The following is an 18989-nucleotide window of genomic DNA, read 5'->3' as shown; positions in this document are numbered from 1 at the left end:
GTAAACGGTTAAAACAGTTATGGCACATTAGAAATTGTGTGTCATTTAGGCATCATGTCTAGTGTTAAAGGGTTAAAACCAGTCAGCGTTTGTTACCACACTATGATCCATTTGTGCTTTGGAAGAGCACGTCACCCGTGCACCAGCGTGCCTTTTTTTTTTCTTTTTCAGAATAAAGGCCTGAATTCATAAATAGGGACTCTGTAAATCGATTTAGCTTGTCCTTCATGCACAGTAACGTTGTTGTGGAGGAACTGATCCGCTGGATATAACAGTGCACAAAAAAAGCACAAGAGTTAGATTTTTGTGGAAAAAGATCTCAGAAACTGGAAATAAAACAAAACAGAAAAGTGAGGCTTTGAGCTAGCGTCGGATCACGTTGAAAATGACAGTTTGAAAAGTTTGAAACATTTTTTAAGATTCTGACTTTAAAAGCCCAAACAAATATGTAAAATCAAAGGGTTTTTGCTGCTAATTATCTCACATTAACACTTTTTAAATAACAATCAGTTTGTAAAATGCAAAAAAATCCCCTTTTTTTCTCTCGTATCACTGATAAAGCTGAGAGATGTTTGTCTTCACATGTTGAAGCGCTGGTTCCTGGTCTGTGCGGGCCTTCTGTCCCTCGAATACACATTGACATAGGAGGTTATAAGATCATCCAACTTGTAACCCTTTGAAAAGAAGAACAGAGAAATTAAGAAAAAAGGAATAAAGTAAAGCGAGATTTAGCAAGTTTTTTTTAAAGAGGTGTGTTACCAGAGAAGTTTCACACAGGAATTTGTTGCCCTTGACTAAACTTCCAGTAGTCATGTGAAAGTAGGTGCTGCCACTGCACCAACTTGCAATGCGATTGAACGGATGAGTCGCGAGAACCTCCTTTAGAAGAGACGACAAAGACGTCAGCTGAATCCAATGCAACCAGATATATTAAATTCAATGTTTTTACCTTCGTTTTAGGGTGGATGATTGTGAGTCCTATCTTACTGATGGCTATTCGCACAATATCAGGGAAGCTGGGTTCAGATGTTTGCTAAAAACAAAACAAAACAAAAACAGAACAGAAGTGTTTTTCAACGGTAGTTTCTGCACCAAGCCTTGCATGGTGAGTGAGGTTGCAAAAGACAAGTCTGCCACCCACTCCCAATCAATCACAGATGACAAGATAAAGCTACCGGCGGTTACCTTCACTTCGAAGAAAGCACAGCCGAATGTTGGCCACCTGGAAACTGCCTTCAGAAACCCCAACTTGGCCTCATCAGCGGTCATACTACCTTGTTTGTTATAGGAGGCGACAATGGTCTGGGAAAACATAAATACAAAATACGCATCATAGAAAGATAGAGCTCCCTTGTTTGGTGAGATTCTTTGCAACACTTAATGAGGTTAATAGTTTTCTGTCACCCCCTGCAGCCCTCAGGCTGGGCTCCCACCGCTCCGACAGCGGGACCTCAGGAACGCCGACAGTGCTCACATTGTTCAGAAAGTTGGAGCACATCCAAAGATATGCCTCATAGTTCTATATTTCCTCCGTCGTAAAGAAATGCCTCTGGAAATAGCTGCCAAGAATGGATGCCATGCTGCATATTTCTGGCGATTCTTTCATGTATCAATGCATCGGTTTCACTATTTCATAGAGTGGCGTGTTCCGCTGCTGACACAGTGTGACTTATTCAAGAACATGTGAAGCCTCAAAGAGATACCACCAATCCAACTGGTCCTTTGTGACCACAAAGGGTCAACAACAACAAATAAAAAAGGCCTGTGTGTAAACTCCTGCAGAACTCTAACCCTTCTTTGCTTAATTAAATTTAATAAATTCATTTTTTTTTAACTATTTAAGATGCAGTACAAATTATTATCCCACAGACAGTCAAATGCAAGCTTTATTCTTGTTAGTTTGGAGCATGAAAATTGATTTTATTGTTTAGTTGATGGATGTTTTTTTAGGGTGACGACTAGAAGTGTATATTGGCAGGAGTCTGGCCATATGATACGTATCGCGATACACATTCCGATATATCTAGACAGTATATCACTATTTTTCTAAAATTATGACTTATTAATTATCTAAATATTCGTACATTTTTCACAAAAGTAAAAGACATGTTATTTAATGACCAGGACATTAAAGGGTAACCAAAACCAAAAACTCAACTTTTTTTTTGGCTGCTGACCTCTATAAAGGTGCTGTCTGTTGTTCATTGCCATATTTTTGACAAATTAAAACAAACTTGTCTAATTCTTCAAAATACAGTCAAAAACTGACTGTGTGCTTCCCCCTATAGGCTGAATTGAGGTGTTACATTTGAATTTCTTGATTGGTCAACCCATTTAAGTTCCACGTCATTTCAGAAGTCTCACGTCATGATCTGAAGCTCCAGTAATGATAACAGTCCTGCCCCCAAGCCCCACCCCTCTGACTGGATTTTAACATTTCGGCTGTGGGTGGAGTCAGCCTCCAACTTCCCTGTTTGGTTACCCTTTAGGCACTGTAACTGCATCTCATTAACAAGTTGCTTTTACCTGAGGAAATTCAAGGTGTTTTCTTTTTTTAATTTAAGAAATATATATAAAAAAATTAAGACTGAACTACAAGTTTTACTTTAAATAATAATAAAATATCGCATTGGCAGTGTTTTAAATTGATACAAGTATAGCCAAATAAAGTATTGGGATATTTCACTGAATCAATACTCTCTTATACCCCTAGTGATGTGTTACAGCCTCACTGAGTGGCCGTCCTTAGGACAGCTGCTCATTTTGGTTTTGGTGAATGTATCAAAAGCCATTTACCTTCTTCCACTCGTTCTCAGAGAGGGCCTTCAGCTGGTCGGCGGGCACCAGCTCCTTCAGTATCTTTGTAAGCATGGCCATCTGGGTGGTGTCTTTGCCGAACCTAGCTCTGTAGATCAGAGCTGCAATGTTGACCATTTCGTCTTTGGAACAAGTGTGGTAGCCTCGCAGGTATTTTGGTAATTCCTTGAAGAGAGAGGGATGCAGGAAGTTCGTCATATGAGGAGTTTTTAAGTTGATCTGAGTAGAAGATTGATCGTCAAGCAGATGTATAACTGGAACAAATTTTTAATCTTAAACTTTTCCATCTCCTAATCCTAAACACGGTGACTCATTTGTGTTATCTTATCAGTTTGTCAGGTGGCTTATGTTTATGGAGGCTTTTATATTTGTCTCAGGTGTGACTGGAAAAACAAATCTAGAAAGACAACATTCAAATGAACCTGAGGGAAATGGAAGATCAGATCAGCCTGAGAGTCTTTGCCAGGAATCACATTAAACCACAGCTTCCTCATGAAGAACACAAGGTAGGGTATGTTGACCGGTCCGCCTGCTGAACAAACACACAAAGAGTGTTTTCAGATGCACAGAGTCCTCTAGCGTCCCCATTATGAGCGTAACCTATCAAGAGGTGCTACCATCTTTCATCTGTTTGGATTTCTTGGACCAGTCAGTGATCTGTCTCAGGCTGTCAAAGAAATAGTCTGTTTCGTTCAAGCTGATGACCTGAAAATAAAGATGACAGATTTTATTTTATGTCTCACTGGTCCTTTATTTCATAAAAATGTTATCCACATGCTAGGAAATGACAAACAAACCTTGTCCTGTGCTTTGACAAAAAGGCTGTAGCCATCAGCTGAAATCAGGTTGAGCTTTTTGGAAATGCTTTTGATGAGATCTCTGACCTTGGTGCCGGTTGCCACCTCAACTGTCTGCATGAAGAGAAGCTTGGTCACTGGAAATGCTAAATACCACAGGTGAGCCAACGTCTTTCTGCCTGTTCGTACCTCTGTTGTGTCGTTAGGAAAGTGGATTTTGTGGTAGATCTGGGTGCGGTTCTGCTGGATGGCGTCCACCTCCACATGGTGTGGTGGGAGTTTTCTGGGCTCCGTTCTAAAGCAGATGTTTAGTTACACACATTTTTAACACAAAATATCGGATGTGACTAATATAGTTTTCCATTTCTTCAACATTGGCCAAACGGGGCGTATGGAGGGGAAGAAGCTTCACCTGTTTGCTTGTGACCTTGACCCTCCTCCGCTGAAGCTGTTCAACTTCCTACTGCAACCCCCACCCAGAGACTGCAGCCACCCTCCCCCAAATCCCATGAAAAAAAGTCAACTTTACACCAATAAAATACTAGAAACATTCTAGTTTCTGAAGGTTTTTGATGAAAATTATTCTCTTATATGCTTTTAGTATTTATTGTTCATAAAAACAGGGTGGTCAGGAGATTTTCAAAAAGACATCTGGAACTTATTGGTGCTAAATGGAATATATTTAGGGGTGTGGTTTTAATAAGGGGCGCCGCTCAGTGGACGCTTCCGCAGTGAACCTTGAACTGTTTGTCTTGTTCTTGGTTGTACTGAAAAACAATGAATTTCCCCCCAGGGGATTAATAAAGTATCTTGATTGATTGATTTCACAATGGGTGACTTCAACAGAGTACGTCAGTATATTCAACAGTTTATCAGTTCAAATCAAACAAGATTATTCTCTAATTATTTAAAAATGAAACAGGCCTGGACAAAAATTTAATAAAGTATCTTGATTGATTGATTTTACAATGGGTGACTTCAACAGAGTACGTCAGTATATTCAACAGTTTATCAGTTCAAATCAAACAAATCAACAAGATTCTTAAAACCTTTATGATGAATATTTAATCAAAAGGGCAACATATGTTTCTAAGAGTGTTTACTTTTGTCACATTTAAGTGAATGGAGCCTAACTTGATTTAGCAACTAGCCTCCTTTAGCCAACTAAGGTTGGTTTCATTTTCAAGAGTTTCGACCCAGAATCCTGGTCAGAGCCTGGTCAGATCGATCTCAGACAAACAGGATTGAGGTGGATTTTCACTTTTGTTTATTGTACACACATTTTCTGTATTAGTTGTTGCTCCTTTCAAGCACTGATGGTGCTGAAGCAGTAGGGGAGTAACAATTCATTCTGAACAGTGCAGGTGAAGGTTTCCAGATTCCTTGCATTTCTTCAACTCAATCAAGTGTAAATTAAATGTGTGAACAAACAAACAAGTGAGCAAGAATTAATGTCAAACCCATTCACATTTTAGTTTCATAAAGTTCAGCCCACTGTTGTTTTTTCACATCAAAATAAAACAATTATTAGAACATTATGCCACATGGATGGTCACATTTGATTAAAAACTTGCGTTAGACACGTTGATCTGGTTGGATTGTACGACATAAATTGAATATAAATTGATTCTCTAGTTCAAATGTTTCAAAGTCAAGGCCCAGGGGCCGGATCTGGCCCTCAGGGTAATTCTATCCGTCCCTCCAGATCATTTCATTTTATTGCTATCAATGGCCCGATGTTATATTGCTCTTATTTCTAACTTGTATAAGTTTGACAAAATATACTTTTATGGAAAGTAAAATATTGAACATTATCTAAGGTTTAATTTGATTTATTCTGGAATAATATTCATGCCTTTTTATTTTCTTATGCTAAAAAGTTCTTAAAGTGAAAAAGAAATGTACTTTTAGTGTTTTCAATAAATGTTTATTCTGTTCGGCCCGCAACATAAGGTGTGTTTTGGATTTCGTGCCCTTGTGCGATTGAGTTTGACACCCCTGCTCTAGTTAATCAAATAATTGTTACACCCCTATACTAAACAGGTTTATTTTAAGATTTCCAGCTCACCTCTGTGTTTACACTTGATTCTCGGTGAATGTTTAAACTCAGGCTATTGTTAGTATTAAGAAATGACAGAGTATGATATGTTATATCTGCAATAATTACTGGGCACTAAGTCCAAATGGACTGAGAACAGAAGTGTTATCTTTATCAATACACAGTTAGATGCACCGACTACTGCTTCCAGTTTTTGGTCTTTTTAGTTCATATAAAGTCAATTGACTGTTCTTTATTCATGCAAATGTGGAGAAGCCCTTCTCCTAAATTTAGCCTTCAGAGTTTAAACGCAAGACAGCATCAGCATTTCCTTTTCTCACCACATTGTTACACAATATGGTGTGTTGCAATGAAGGCTGCTAACCCTGGGAAGTGTGATGCAACTGCTTTTCGACAAACCTCATTGGCTGTTCTCAAAACATTCAAAGCCTAAAAGCAAAGATCACATATTCCCCTCGCTTTAATGTCTGAACTCTTTTTCTGCATGACACGGCTTGTCAGTCAAACCTCAGAGAGCTCTGCAGCCGCTGCAGGCAGTCGGGGGCGAGCGCCTCTCTGCGTCTGGTTTCCAGAAATCGCTGAGTGTGCTTGAAAAGAGGTTGGCTGGGGGGGAACAGACCGCAGCAAAGCCACAGCAGCTGCCAGCCCTGATCGATGCTGGATCTGAAGACAGCAGAGGCGTGTTCAAGAGCAGTCGATGAGAATGAGAAAGCACTCAAATGGCCAAATTTTTAACGTGTACCTGTTGTTGTTGCTGGTCATCTGCTTCATGATCTGACAGTAGACTTCATCCCGGAGAGCCTCGTTTTTTGTAGCAGGGCTGAAGATCAGATCTGTGAGCTCCAGAGGGTTCTGCTCCTGCCTGGTGGGATAATCTCCCATGTACTTCAGGATCGGTACACAGCAGTCAAAGAGCCATAACAGCATGAAATATGAACTGTTTTATCTTGTTCGTGAGATGTTTGATAATAGAATCTAAAGCTTGTGTATATATCGCCAAACTTACACCTTGTACCAAAGGAAAGGTTTTATATTTGATTGGCTTTTAACTTTGCTGAACAAATACGACAAGCAGAACAGTCAAAGTCAAGTTTAAGCAAAATATTTCCAATTTAAGACAAAAGTGACTTACAGCCGAGAGGCTTCAAACTACAGAGGGCCAAAAAAGACAACATTTTTTTTTCTTGCATGTAGAGGATATCGGTGAAGGCCAGACAGGCTTTCTGGCTGAGCTCTGGGTTTCCCACCAACTTCTGGAGGAAAGGCTGCCGGATGGGCTCTCTAGAGTGAACCCAGAGCCTTTCAGGAGCGGCATTCCTTGAAATCACCTGGCGGTTCACGTCCTTGCTGGGCTGCCTGTGGGGGGAGATGAACAGGACCGGTGTTGCTGCTGTCACCTGCTGAGCTGAGATGAAGCATGTAGACTACGAACCGGAAATATTGGGCAGAGAATTCCTTCAGCGTGGCGAGAGGCGCCCGCCCCGCTGTGCCTGTTTCCTTCTGGTTGGTCTGGATCAAGTTCTTCCTCTGGTTTGGCGGGAGGTTGATGAGACTCTAAAGAGGATAGTCGTTTAAAGTTCAGCAGAAGTGGAGCACAGTACCATAACTGAGAAGTTTATGCATTATTTTCTACCATTTTTAAGCTTTTTAGTAGTGGATTTTCTCATTCATTGCTGTCCTTATCCTCAAATTTCTTATAGGGTCTTTTTTTGTTCTCTTTTTAAATCATTACATCTTAGATGCTTTTTATGTTGTGTTTTTAATCTCCTCCAGCCAATCCAGATGACACCACGATGGGATGGTCCAAAACTTTCTACTGTCAGTTATCAAGACAACATTTGAGCAGCTTCACAGAGGAGTGGAACGGAAGGTAGGTGGATGCCAGACAGAAAACCCTCTGAGAAAGACTACAAACCAATGATAAAAATACATCTTTATCGTTCCACTTTCTTTACACAAAGAAAAAACCCTATGTATGTGCACAAAGACAAAGAGAAACTTGATTTCTTTGCTGTGTGGTTGACACCTCCGTACCATGACTTCATTGGTGGGTTTGGTCAGTGTTGGCAGCATTACGATGGCCTCAGTAGGGACGGCTCCTCTCTGTCTGGTGCTGTCACTTTCCCCCTTTACCCAGCCACGCCCCTGAAGGGACTTATCATCCTTAATAATGATAATGAGATCTCCTTTCTTGAAGCTGAGGAGGTTAGGGTCATCTAAGAGGAGAGACGACCAAAAAACCAGTCAACACTTGGAGAAGACGAACGTGTAAAAGAGAATAAAAACGACGCCTCAGAACCTTGGCTGCTTGCGTCCTTCAGTGCCACAGCGTACTGGGATCGCTCCATCAGACCACCGAGGAACATAGTAATCAGTTCACCCATGTCCTCCGCTTTGGATCCACTCAGTGTGAAGTCTCCTTTCAGCGTCAGCAGACATACAGCCTGCCCAGCTGCTTTATCATCCCTTCAGAGACAAAAACGCATCACATCAAGAAAACTTTACAAACAACTACCTTCTGTTTCCACAAGAACAACCTGCTGGTGTTGACTCCAGAGACTTCTGGGAAGGAGAGCTCCAGCAGCCTCTTCTCCCTCTCATCCAGGAATGTGATTCCAGTCCAGTTTATGGCCACTATGAACTTGCTTTTTTGCAAAGGAGGACCTGGAAAGACAACAGAACAAAATGCTTTGGATCAGATTTCCTGACAAATATTAGAAGTGAAATTGGCAGAAAAACTGATGCTCTGCCTCTTTGGTTACATAAGTGAGGATTTATCTCCTCAGACACTATTTGGTTGACCATCACTCCAGACGCTCAAAAGTCCCTTACTGTAAGTCTAGTCATAAGTCTTTGCATTGAAGGTCAAGTCTTTTTATGGTTATGTTGTCTCAAATTACTGCATTCAACAGGTTCAGAGGACATAATAATAGACACTGTCAAAGCAAAAGCATTGAAAAGAGAGTTTTTACTTTTAGAGCTGACAATACGAGCTTAAACATTAAAAAGAATATAAAAACATTTACCAAAAGTTTCAAACTTCGAGTTTCACGTCAAGCCTCAAGTCTCTGCAATTGAGGCTCAAGTCTGACTTAAATCTGAGTCTTAACCCCATGATCCCGATAATGCAAATATGCCCTTCTGCTCCAAAACGACCTTAATTTAGCATCAACATAAGTGATTTTTTTTAATGGCTGGAAGTAAATTCAGGCACTAAGAGGTCAAGCTCGAATCCTCATGTTGTCTATCATTCAGGCATTGTGTAGATGGTTATATGTCACTATACAGTTAATCAAATCACACAATCAAGACTCATACCTGAAACCTTGGTGACCTCAAAGAACCTGGAGAAAAAGATGGGCCACTTCTCTCTGGCAAAGTCGACGATCTCCGCCTTCACTATGTCCTCCGATTTTCTTGAACTTACAAATTGACCCTTGAGTGGTAAACAACAAACAAGGATTTCAGCGCACTGGATTTTATTGGTGTTTCCCTCGAGTGCAGGCTGTGACTGACCTGAGCGTGGGCGGTGCTGACCATCTGAACCCATTTGGCCTCAGATTTGGCCTCCAGCAGGGAGTTGCGGATGCACTCCTGCACAGCTTCCTTCACATAGTCGGGACGGCTGTCAGGGCCGTGCTGGATGTACAGGTGTTTAGCAGTGAGCTCCACGAGGTCGTCCTCCTGTGGGGGGGAAACATGCGTAAAGCAGCTTTCGTTCAGTAAGACGGTTGTTCCTGATGAGTCCACTCACCTTCTTACTCTGGTACTCCCCAAACTTTAGGCCCTGGATGATCTGCTTGTAGATCAGATCCGTGCTGACTTTGTCCTTTTTGCACTCGTGCCACGGGGTGAAGATCTCCTTGCGGATGACGAGGCGCCACGGAGCGTGTCTCTCCTGGCCCCCCCTCCTCTTCACTTCCTGCTCACACTGGGAGATGGCATCCATCACGTGATCCCGGGCACTACCCAGAGCCCACACCTTCAGAGGAGACGGACAATTCAGCTTAGCAAGCCTTCAAAAGGATTATTTAAAATACCAAGCACTGATCAGTCTTCTTAACATGCAAACAAAGGAGACATGACAGCTCAAAACACACTTTCATACCTTTTCATACATGGCAACATAGAGGGAAAATCCAAAGGAGTCTGTGAGCTTGATTTTGTTGCAGACCATCTGGCAGATCTCTTTGGATGTGGTTGCAGAGTCCACAGGGACGTTGATGGAGGTGCCGTTCATCAGCCTCACAGAAACAATCATGGGCTTCCTCGTTTTGGTGGCCTGTTAATGGACAGACGAACGACAGACAGAGTTGTAGATGCAACCTTTATGTTATTTTTCAAACAGCATTTAAGTACTCAGATGTCTGCATGTCACAGAATTGTTGCTAACCAAATCAACATTTTAGAATGTTAGACAATCATCTCCTCGTCAAACAACATGTTGTTGGGACATCTACGCCCACCAGTCATCGTCGATTTGTCTGTTCCAAGCCACGTCTAATGCTAAGATTTAGACTTGTTCCCTCTCTAACACACTCTCTTCTTTTATCAAGGATCACCAGGATTCCCCCTCTTGATGCTATCAACCTGCAGCCTTCCCAACAACAATCATCCAGGACCTCCGCTCTTTCTCTAGCCTATTTCACAATAAACCACCAACTCTGTAACTCACAGTTGTCCAGCTGTCTTAGATTTAACAGATTAACACCTTACACCACAAAGGATGAGCTCCATCTGCCTTTCTATGGCCTGCAGCACCCCTTCTCATTTCTTATTGTGTATTAATTTGAGTGAAAATTCCACTCAACAATAATTTGCACACACCTAAAACCTGGTGAAAATGAATTTTTGACATGAAATATTGAACGACGAACAGCACCTCTCCTAAGCTGTCAAAAAAAGAAAAAAAAAGAAAAAAAGAAATGAAATCTACAAACAAAAGCAAACCTCACATACCGGGCATATCTGAGAAGGTTTTGAAATTATTATGGGATGGCCACAGGAACTACGGGTTGACGGTCATTTTGAGGAAAATAATGGCATTTGCTGATTCTCACATTTTTTAAACAATATGGGAAAAAAAATCTGTTGTTCAAGTGATTTACACAAAATCTCATACACATGCTGCCAGCTTAAGTTTACAACCACAACCAAAGACTTGTTGACCTTTGACCTTGGGAAGAGATTGTCATTTTGAATTTTCCAAAAAAACTCCCCTTTCTACTTCTAGTCACATGAAAGCAGAAAAATTTGTTTCTGATTATCCTCATCATTTTGTCATATGAGCTGACACAGATAAAGCTCAGCTGCTCTCATGACATTACCTGCAGCTCCAGCCAGGCCGGAGGCTCCCCCCTTGCTCCGTTCATCCTGGTACGCCGCAGCCTATCAGCACAATACGAAGCAAAGTCTCGTGGGGCGCCACGGATGAAGCTTTGAAGATACTGCCGAGACACGAGATCAAGGGTCAAATAGAAGATCCCAGCACTCTGGATGAGGAGAGGAGCTTCACTCACCCGCATGAAGCGCTCACTGGGAGGAAACACTCCCAGGCAGAGGGACAGCAGGATCCAGCCACGCATGCAGCTGTTGGTGTTGCTGTTATCCTGAAGCTGCTTGCAGATCTGACAGAAAATCTCATCCCTGTTCAGGTAAAACTGAATGAGATGACGCCCAGGAGGAGACAGTTTCTGAACAGATTATTTTTTTAAAAACCCAACCTGAGGTCCTGTCTGACGATGCCATAACTGACGATGATGTGCAGCTTTTCCAGAGACGTCAGCGGCCGGTCCAGGGTGGGCTCCTCCGGATCGACGTCCTCTTTCAGAGTCTCTAGAGGGGTGGCTTTTATCACGTCTGTCTGATCCTCGGACTGGAGGAAACACAAGATGTTCATGAGTGCGTGGACAGCAGCATTCAGCTGGGGCTTTAACCTCCACCTCACCTCTTCCATGATGATGGACGGCTTCCTGAAGCTGGAGTTGGACCTTGAACTTGCATTATCTGGAATAATGGGTGTTTTTTTGTTTCTGGACAGGAGGTCAGTGAAGGTAGACCCTTTCCTTGCTCGGGGGTTCCCTTCAGGTACGGTGTACACCTTTGAGTTCTGAAGGTTCTCACTGGGCATGGGCACTTTCCTGTTTTTCGTCAGGAGGTCCGTAAAAACGGAGGCCTTTCTTTTCTGTGCTGAGTCTTCCGCTGCTATCGGGGGTGTGTTCTCTTTTTTATTCCTTAGCATCCTCTGAAACAAACAGGGCACTTAAAAATGCTAAGACGCAGTCGTGCCGACCACAAAGATGAGGGAAGCTGCAGACACATGACCCACCTGATCCAGGCCCACCATGTGGCTCAGACGTCTGTCTTTCCTGGCGATCAAGTCCTGTGGCATGAATCTCTCCTGTGTGGAATTCAGCTGAACTCTGGTCTGTTTCTTTGGCTCCGGGAGGTCTCCCATGAACCTCAGAATAATCCACCACACCGTCAGCGAAGCCTGAAGACACAAACACCAGAGTCACCCACGGAAGCAGGAAGAGCGGGAAAAAACCTTTTAATAAATACAAGATCTGCACCTGAATGTCTTCCTCGTCCTCGTGATAGAGCAGGGGCTTCCGGAGCCGCTGGCGGATGTGGGTGGGGGTGACTCCCCCCTGGAAGTACATGGAGGCAAACTTGGAGAAAGTAAACTCGTCGAGGTCGTCATAGTCTTCCTGGGGAAGATCTTCCTCAATGGGCAGTTCATCAATATCAATCTCTTCAATGATGGTTCGCTTCCCTTCAATATTCTGGAAACACATCAGAAAAGAAAAAATATTAAATAAATTCGAACAATCGTGCTACAAAAAAACTATTCATCCAGACCTCGAATCCCACGGGCGCTTGACCTTCCTGCCCTCCTACGGCGTCAGGCAGGAACCCAAACATGTCGTCCACCAACTCCATAGCCGACATGGATTCAGACTGATTCTGCGCCTCCATCTCCTGCCTCCTCCTCAAGATTTCTTCTAAGTGTCTCTGTTTCTCCAGCAGAGCTCGCTGCTCTGCTTCTCTCTCTTTAGCAGAGAGGTACATCTAAAAGAGCAGAGACGATACATCAAGCTGTCAAGTAAGGCAGATGAAATTCCAGAGGGAATGAGAACTCACGTCTCTCTTCTTCTTCTGGAGGGCTTTTCGTGCCAGCATGCCCCTGGTGTGTGTCTGCAGCACGATCACGGCGTTCCTCTTGCGCTGCCATTCCTTCCTGGCCTGATATCCTCTGATGTGAGTCTGCAGCACCAGAGCGGCCTGACGCTTCTTCTTATACTGGAGGTGGAGATGACGAGAGCGGGCCTGAGCCTGAAGCCTCGCAAAGCCCAGCTGCACCTGGAGTGACAACACAATTCCAACTTAAAAACAAACTTTTTTTTTCAATTCCCATTAAGAAAATTGTTTAGATTTAAGACACATGGCTTACCATTTTGAATAGCTTCCTGCCTTTGTGTCCTCTCCAGTGTTTCTGAAGGACAACTGCAGCTGACCTTTTCTTCAAAAACTCTCTCCTTCAGATGACATGACATCAAGTATGAGGCACCCACAAAAAAACAACACAACTTGAAATGTCTACATTCAATGTCTCTTGGTGTTTCCTTACCTGTATTTGTAGCCTCTCAGGACCCTCTGGATCAAAAGGGCTTTTGTGTTCAGCTCTTTCATCCGCTCCACTTCTAGCTTTGTATCATGGAAGTCCTGCATGAAAATATCACCAAAGTGTTTTTAGCTGCCCCCTAAATCGAAAATATATTCACATAACAGCTTGTGCAATAATTGTGTAGTGCAAAAGACAGCGTAAAAAAAGGTTGCCTTAAATGTTTACACACATGCATAGACAGAGAAACCCTTTTTAAAAAGCAGAAGCTCTACCTGCATTGTTCTTAATTGTTGTCCATATTAGTTTTAACCAGTGTAATAATAGATAATTATTTATAATTATTATGATTACCCATCTTCTATAGAGATAACTATAATTTATAGTGACTTTTATTTAAATGAAACTGTAATGATCATGTGATTAATGCGTTTTTAAGCAACCACTTTCAATGAATAGTCTGTGTAAATATACACAGTGGAGCAAAAATGTTTCTAGTCAGCCACCAATGCAAGTTCTCCTACTTAAAAAGACAAGAGAAGGCTGTAATTTTCATCATAAAAATACATCAACTATGAGAGACAAGTTGAGAAAAATATCCAGAAAAATCCCCTTCTCATGTTTTTTAAATAATCTATTTGCAATTAATGGTGGGAAATAAGTATTTCACCACCTACAAACAAGCAATCCTCTTCTGTAAGAGGATCCTCTGTCTTCCACTCGTTACCTGTATTTATGGCACCTGGTTGAACTGGTTATCTATGTAAACGACACCTGTCCACAACCTCAGTCACACTGTACGGTCCTGGAGTGGTCTAGCCAGTCTCTAGATCTCAACCCCATTGAAAATCTTTGGAGGGAGTTGAGAGTCTGTGTTGCCCAGCAACAGCCCCAAAACATCACTGCTCTAGAGGAGATCTGCATGGAGGAATGGACCAAAATACCAGCAACAGTTTGTGAAGATTTACACAAAGCGTTTGACTGCTGTCATTGCCAACAAAAGGTATATAACAAAAGTATTGAGTTAAACTTTTGTTCTCCATCATAATTTGAAAATAAATTCTTTTAAAATCAGATAATGTGATTTTTCTGGATTTTTTTCCTCATTTTGTCCCTCATAGTTGAGATATATTTATGATGACAATTACAGGCCTCTCTCATCTTTGTAAGTGGGAGAACTTTCACAATTAGTGTCTGACTAAATACTTTTTCCTCCTATTTTTTGTACATTTTAGGTGTTCAAACCGATCATGTTCACACATCGTTATGCAAGTTTTGAAGACAATTTTTAGGCCCTACATACAAACCGTGCATCCATTGAACCCATGTTAAAGGGTAAACCGGTTGAACTTTGACCAATTAGGGACTTAGTAGTTGTGTATGGAAGGGCCAACCATTCGAAATTGTTTATGGAGGAGAAGATAATAATTGTGATGAGTGCCCAGACGTAATTATGTGACACCAATTTTTCCATATATTAGAATAGAGCCGTGAAAGAAAAATCGTGGAGTAAGATTTAGAGATTTGCAACGCTTTGACAATTCGCATCAAGCCTCTTCCAACTGCATGAACATGCGCAAGTGTCAGGTAGTAGCAGTCCAGTGTGAACACTATAGGCTAAATCTGTGTTCAAAAATGCATGTTTAGTGTTTTCTTGAACGTAGATCACATGCTCAGTGTGAACATAGCGTAGTTGTTTCATGTTTTGCTATTTGCTCATGTTATGTCATCAATACTGATCACTAATATCCCACATTGCACGTTTTCTTCAGATTGTGCAGCCCTAAATCTAACAATCAAAGTTTTATTAGCATAATTTACGTTTTCTTTTTTTAATATATTTTCCTGATGGGATCACCTTCAGAAATATCTTTGTCTTGCCAGTCTTCCAGTCTTTGTCATCTTTGAGCAAACTCTTACAAATGGTCTCACAGCACTTTTCTTCGCTTTCCTGTAGGACAAAGTGAATAAAAGTCAAAGAGAAAATACAGAAGAAAAGAGGGAGACAGTCTTTTGGATGGAGTCCAGCTCACAGTCGTAGGGTTGCAGACTGAGGTCTTGAGGAGAACACGATAGCGGTCTAGAAATTCTTTGAAGGTGTAACGAACAGGATACCCAGCTTTACGGATCTTGATGGTCTCCATCATGCCGGAGTAACGCAGCTGACGCATGCACAGGTCCCTGTCAAACAGCTTGCACACAGAGGCATCATTTTTACCTTATTAATCTGGATGAACACAGAACCTAATTCCTGCAGTGTGGGGGAAGCTCCTCTGCTCACCATGGGCCTCTTAAAGTCATTGGGTTTGATGCAGCGAATGAAATACGGCTGACAGGCCGACAGCGTTTTCATCAGGGAGTCCAGAGACTGGCGGAACTGACCGATCAAAGTTGGCACTCGCTTCTTGTCGGTTGTTTTCTGTCAGACAGAAGAAAGTCAGTCTACCACTGTGCATGTGATCTAAGAATCAAGAGGTTGTACTCACGTTGGTGGAGCTCTTGCTCATGGTGATCATCATCTTGGGATTGTTGCTGCTCTTGATGGTTTTGGTGCTAGAGCTCAGCTCATTCTGAAAGGCCTGTCTGAGGAGTTTGTTGGTGGAAGCCTCCACCACCTGGATCAGATCTGAGCTGAGGGCGTCACGGTTTTTCTCAAGGAAACCTAAAACAAAGCAGAACTTGTTCGAACAAAGCAGGAATTAAGTGAAAGCTTTAGTGAAAAAAAAACCCAAACCTTGTGAGTCGTAGTAAACCTCTCCTGCAAAATGCCGGATTCCAAAACTTGTTTCATGGTCGTTCTTTGGGGGAATGTAGACATTTCCTTTCTCGTGAAACTGATTCATCTTACGGAGCAAGGTGCTGTCGGTGCCCTGAAAACAAGTCAAACTACCCAGTTATCATCTGCTGTGCTATTGCACAACTTTTTGGGAGCAAGGAAATCAGAGACCTTAGGGAAGCTGCTCTCCTCGTCAATAAGCGCCAGCATGTTCATGGTTTTGCTCGCCAGAACGTCAAGAGTCGCCTGGTTGTCCTTGTATTCAATGTGCTTCCAAACGATGTTCTCTCGAGTGTACTCCTCCTGCTCAAGCTTGAAAACATGCTTGACAAAGAACTGCTGAAGCTGCTCGTTGGCAAAATTGATGCACAGCTGCTCAAAGCTGTTGAGACAGACAGACGGAGGATTTTTAGTCTAAAACTCAGCTCTAAAATCAACCCAACCGTCGCAAACGCCCACCTGTTTTTAGTGAAGTTCTCAAAGCCAAAGATGTCAAGAAGACCGATCGACTGTTGGAGATCTTTGTCCTCCTCGGTGGGCTTGTAAATGGCAGAGTTGATTTTGTTGACCACCCAAATGAAGAGTCTTCCATAAATAGCCTGGGCGAGAAAGAACAATAATTGGTGTTATATCATGGTTGCATGGTGTCCATTAAAAGGTGATAATGAACACCTAAGAAGACGTTCTGGTCACATAGCCTCAATGCATAACCGGAACAACAGAAACCTAGAACGTCGTAGATGGAGATACATTATTTCACAGTTCATCACAGCAGAAAGACAGTAGAAAAGATCTCTGTCCTCAATCGACTAAGATGGAGGAACTGGTATGTTGCATTTAATTTTAAATACAAGAACAAGCGCTAAGAGGTGCACTGTCCTTTTGGAATGATGCTTCCAATCACTTAATATAACTTTTAGCATACATCAGCAAGGTTGGTGCAGGCTCAGTAGCAGTTACCATGGAAACCAGCTGCACAGGGTATCAAATAGTCTGACGATTCTGTCAGGGGTTAATGTTTTGTTCCCCCCTCTGGTCTCCGGGTGGGAGCCATCTCCAGAGTACTGAGCTCACTACATCTCCCAGCAACAACCGGGCCAGATGCCACTAGGCTGACTCTCATCTGACAATCTCCCACACGACACTTCAGCACTGCACAGAGCCTCACTCAAGTATTGTTTGTGCCACCCTGCTTGCATTACCGAGCGTTTCTGGCCTGATCTTCTGATTCCGACCCTGAACGGACCCTCATCTAGACTCTGACAACTCTAGTCTCTTCTTGGATGATCCTCTGCTTGTGATTGACCTCTGGCTGTCTGACTCTGATTTAGCTTTGTGGACTTTTAGCTGTGCTTCATTTCTGTCTGAAAAAATTAACCTGCTGCACGTGGAACCAGCTGTCTGCCCGTTTGTGACCTACATACTACATGCACATCTTTCTGTTGTTGCTTTTTTTTGTTTGTTTTTTGTAAAGTTTGCTCATCCACAGAGAAGCAACTTACTTTGACAAAAGCGTCCCTGCCATCCACAGCCTGAGCTTTCGTTAGAGACTTGGAGACAGTCTCTTTGATGGTGGAGACAGAGCGCTGGGTCAGACCACTCTCCAGGGCTTTGGGGTCCACCTGAGATGACGGAAAAATTGAGTCAGAGAGGGCCCTCAGGAAAAGCGCCGTTTCTTCTCTAAGACACAAAACACCTGCCTCCAACAGCTGGCTGGCCATGGTGAGATGAGAAGATTTGCAGAGTTCGCAGACTTCCATGTTATGCAGTACGATGCCTGAAATCAAGTAGAAATGTGACAGATGAAGTCATTTGTAGAAGCAGGATGAGAGAAGATCTAACGGCTGCTATTACTGTCAAACTCCACGTTTCCCAGGTGAAGGATGGCGGCGAGCAGCCGAGAAATCTCCCAAGAATCTGCCTCTGAGAAGGTGAGGACTTTCAGGGCTGAGCGGAAGTGAGCAAACTCCTTCACGTCGTCTCGCCCTTCACAGCTCGTGCAGTTTCCCTGATGGAACGGTTACAGCGCTCAAAGCTTTATCGTGTTTGATTCACACTCAATGAAAGCAAACTTATGAGCGTACCATGGTCAGATACTTGTAATCCGCTGCTGTGCTAAGAGAAAGAATCTTCTTCTGGTCTGCTGACATGCCCATCAGCATGTAGTAGAAGATGTGGTAGTTTCTTTCCTCAGGCGCCTGTTAAGGAAGTCCAAATATTTCATCAACGTGACCTTTAATCTTCCCACTGCCGCTGACTACTTTACCCACCTGGCGTATGACTCTGGACTTCTCCAGCAGATACTGCTCGATGCGGGCCCCCTCAATGACCCCGCTCTTGTTAAAGTTGACATCAATATACTTCCCAAACCGACTGGAGTTGTCGTTACGAACGGTTTTGGCATTACCGAAGGCTGCAGGGGAACAACAGCACAGGTTATCAGAGAAATTGGAGTGAGTTTGCTGAGGACAACTCATCTGAGGAGTTTGCTTCAACCTTCTAGGATGGGGTTAGCCTCGAGGATCTGCTGCTCAATCCAAGAGTGCTGCCCGCTGACTGCAGCCAGGTACTGCAGCATCAGCTTGGTGCTCTCGGTCTTCCCAGCTCCCGACTCTCCGCTGTGCAAACAACACAGATGTGAGCGCTTTGGCTCAGTTTATATCTGTAACTATTTCAATTTTACTGTAATTTGTTTCTTCTTTTTGACACCTATTACATCACATCTTTTTTGGGTTAATGAAATGTACATTTAATTTATAATTTTTTATGATGTTTGAATTAAAATAAAATGTTGGTTTTAGACTATTTTAGCAACTGGGACAATTTATCAGTCTTCAGTAGCTATATTTAAAATGAATCTCCTTTAGTTTAAAAAAGGTGTGCCACAGGGATCTATTTTAGAACCATTTACTAATA

General features: G+C 42.6%; 1 protein-coding gene across 1 annotated transcript in view; it reads right to left on the bottom strand.

The window, feature by feature from the left end:
• Positions 1-152: 152 nt before the first annotated feature.
• LOC112150851 (unconventional myosin-VIIb) overlaps positions 153-18989 on the bottom strand; it is a 24222-nt gene continuing 5385 nt past the window's right edge. The window contains exons 6-48 of the mRNA XM_024279369.2: positions 18570-18691; positions 18344-18486; positions 18158-18271; positions 17928-18081; positions 17774-17850; positions 17576-17695; positions 16533-16672; positions 16245-16455; positions 16032-16167; positions 15784-15959; positions 15579-15716; positions 15331-15489; positions 15156-15248; positions 13304-13398; positions 13127-13211; positions 12817-13035; positions 12535-12744; positions 12246-12458; positions 12002-12166; positions 11621-11917; positions 11397-11548; positions 11193-11319; positions 11001-11120; positions 9782-9955; positions 9428-9655; positions 9190-9357; positions 8992-9109; positions 8211-8337; positions 7973-8139; positions 7708-7889; positions 7106-7227; positions 6875-7029; positions 6416-6569; positions 6181-6336; positions 3804-3909; positions 3615-3728; positions 3435-3522; positions 3240-3349; positions 2797-2982; positions 1186-1302; positions 950-1033; positions 760-879; positions 153-674 (exon numbers count right to left, since the gene is read on the bottom strand). Of these exons, the coding sequence (XP_024135137.1) occupies positions 579-674; positions 760-879; positions 950-1033; positions 1186-1302; positions 2797-2982; positions 3240-3349; positions 3435-3522; positions 3615-3728; positions 3804-3909; positions 6181-6336; positions 6416-6569; positions 6875-7029; positions 7106-7227; positions 7708-7889; positions 7973-8139; positions 8211-8337; positions 8992-9109; positions 9190-9357; positions 9428-9655; positions 9782-9955; positions 11001-11120; positions 11193-11319; positions 11397-11548; positions 11621-11917; positions 12002-12166; positions 12246-12458; positions 12535-12744; positions 12817-13035; positions 13127-13211; positions 13304-13398; positions 15156-15248; positions 15331-15489; positions 15579-15716; positions 15784-15959; positions 16032-16167; positions 16245-16455; positions 16533-16672; positions 17576-17695; positions 17774-17850; positions 17928-18081; positions 18158-18271; positions 18344-18486; positions 18570-18691 (6238 nt within the window). The 3' untranslated portion in view covers positions 153-578. The remainder of the gene's footprint in view (positions 675-759; positions 880-949; positions 1034-1185; positions 1303-2796; positions 2983-3239; positions 3350-3434; positions 3523-3614; positions 3729-3803; positions 3910-6180; positions 6337-6415; positions 6570-6874; positions 7030-7105; positions 7228-7707; positions 7890-7972; positions 8140-8210; positions 8338-8991; positions 9110-9189; positions 9358-9427; positions 9656-9781; positions 9956-11000; positions 11121-11192; positions 11320-11396; positions 11549-11620; positions 11918-12001; positions 12167-12245; positions 12459-12534; positions 12745-12816; positions 13036-13126; positions 13212-13303; positions 13399-15155; positions 15249-15330; positions 15490-15578; positions 15717-15783; positions 15960-16031; positions 16168-16244; positions 16456-16532; positions 16673-17575; positions 17696-17773; positions 17851-17927; positions 18082-18157; positions 18272-18343; positions 18487-18569; positions 18692-18989) is intronic.

This window comes from Oryzias melastigma, linkage group LG4 (assembly GCF_002922805.2).
Source record: "Oryzias melastigma strain HK-1 linkage group LG4, ASM292280v2, whole genome shotgun sequence".
Classification (NCBI taxonomy): domain Eukaryota; kingdom Metazoa; phylum Chordata; class Actinopteri; order Beloniformes; family Adrianichthyidae; genus Oryzias; species Oryzias melastigma.
Note: the sequence above shows the minus strand (reverse complement) of the source record. Positions and strands in the feature narration are given on the sequence as shown.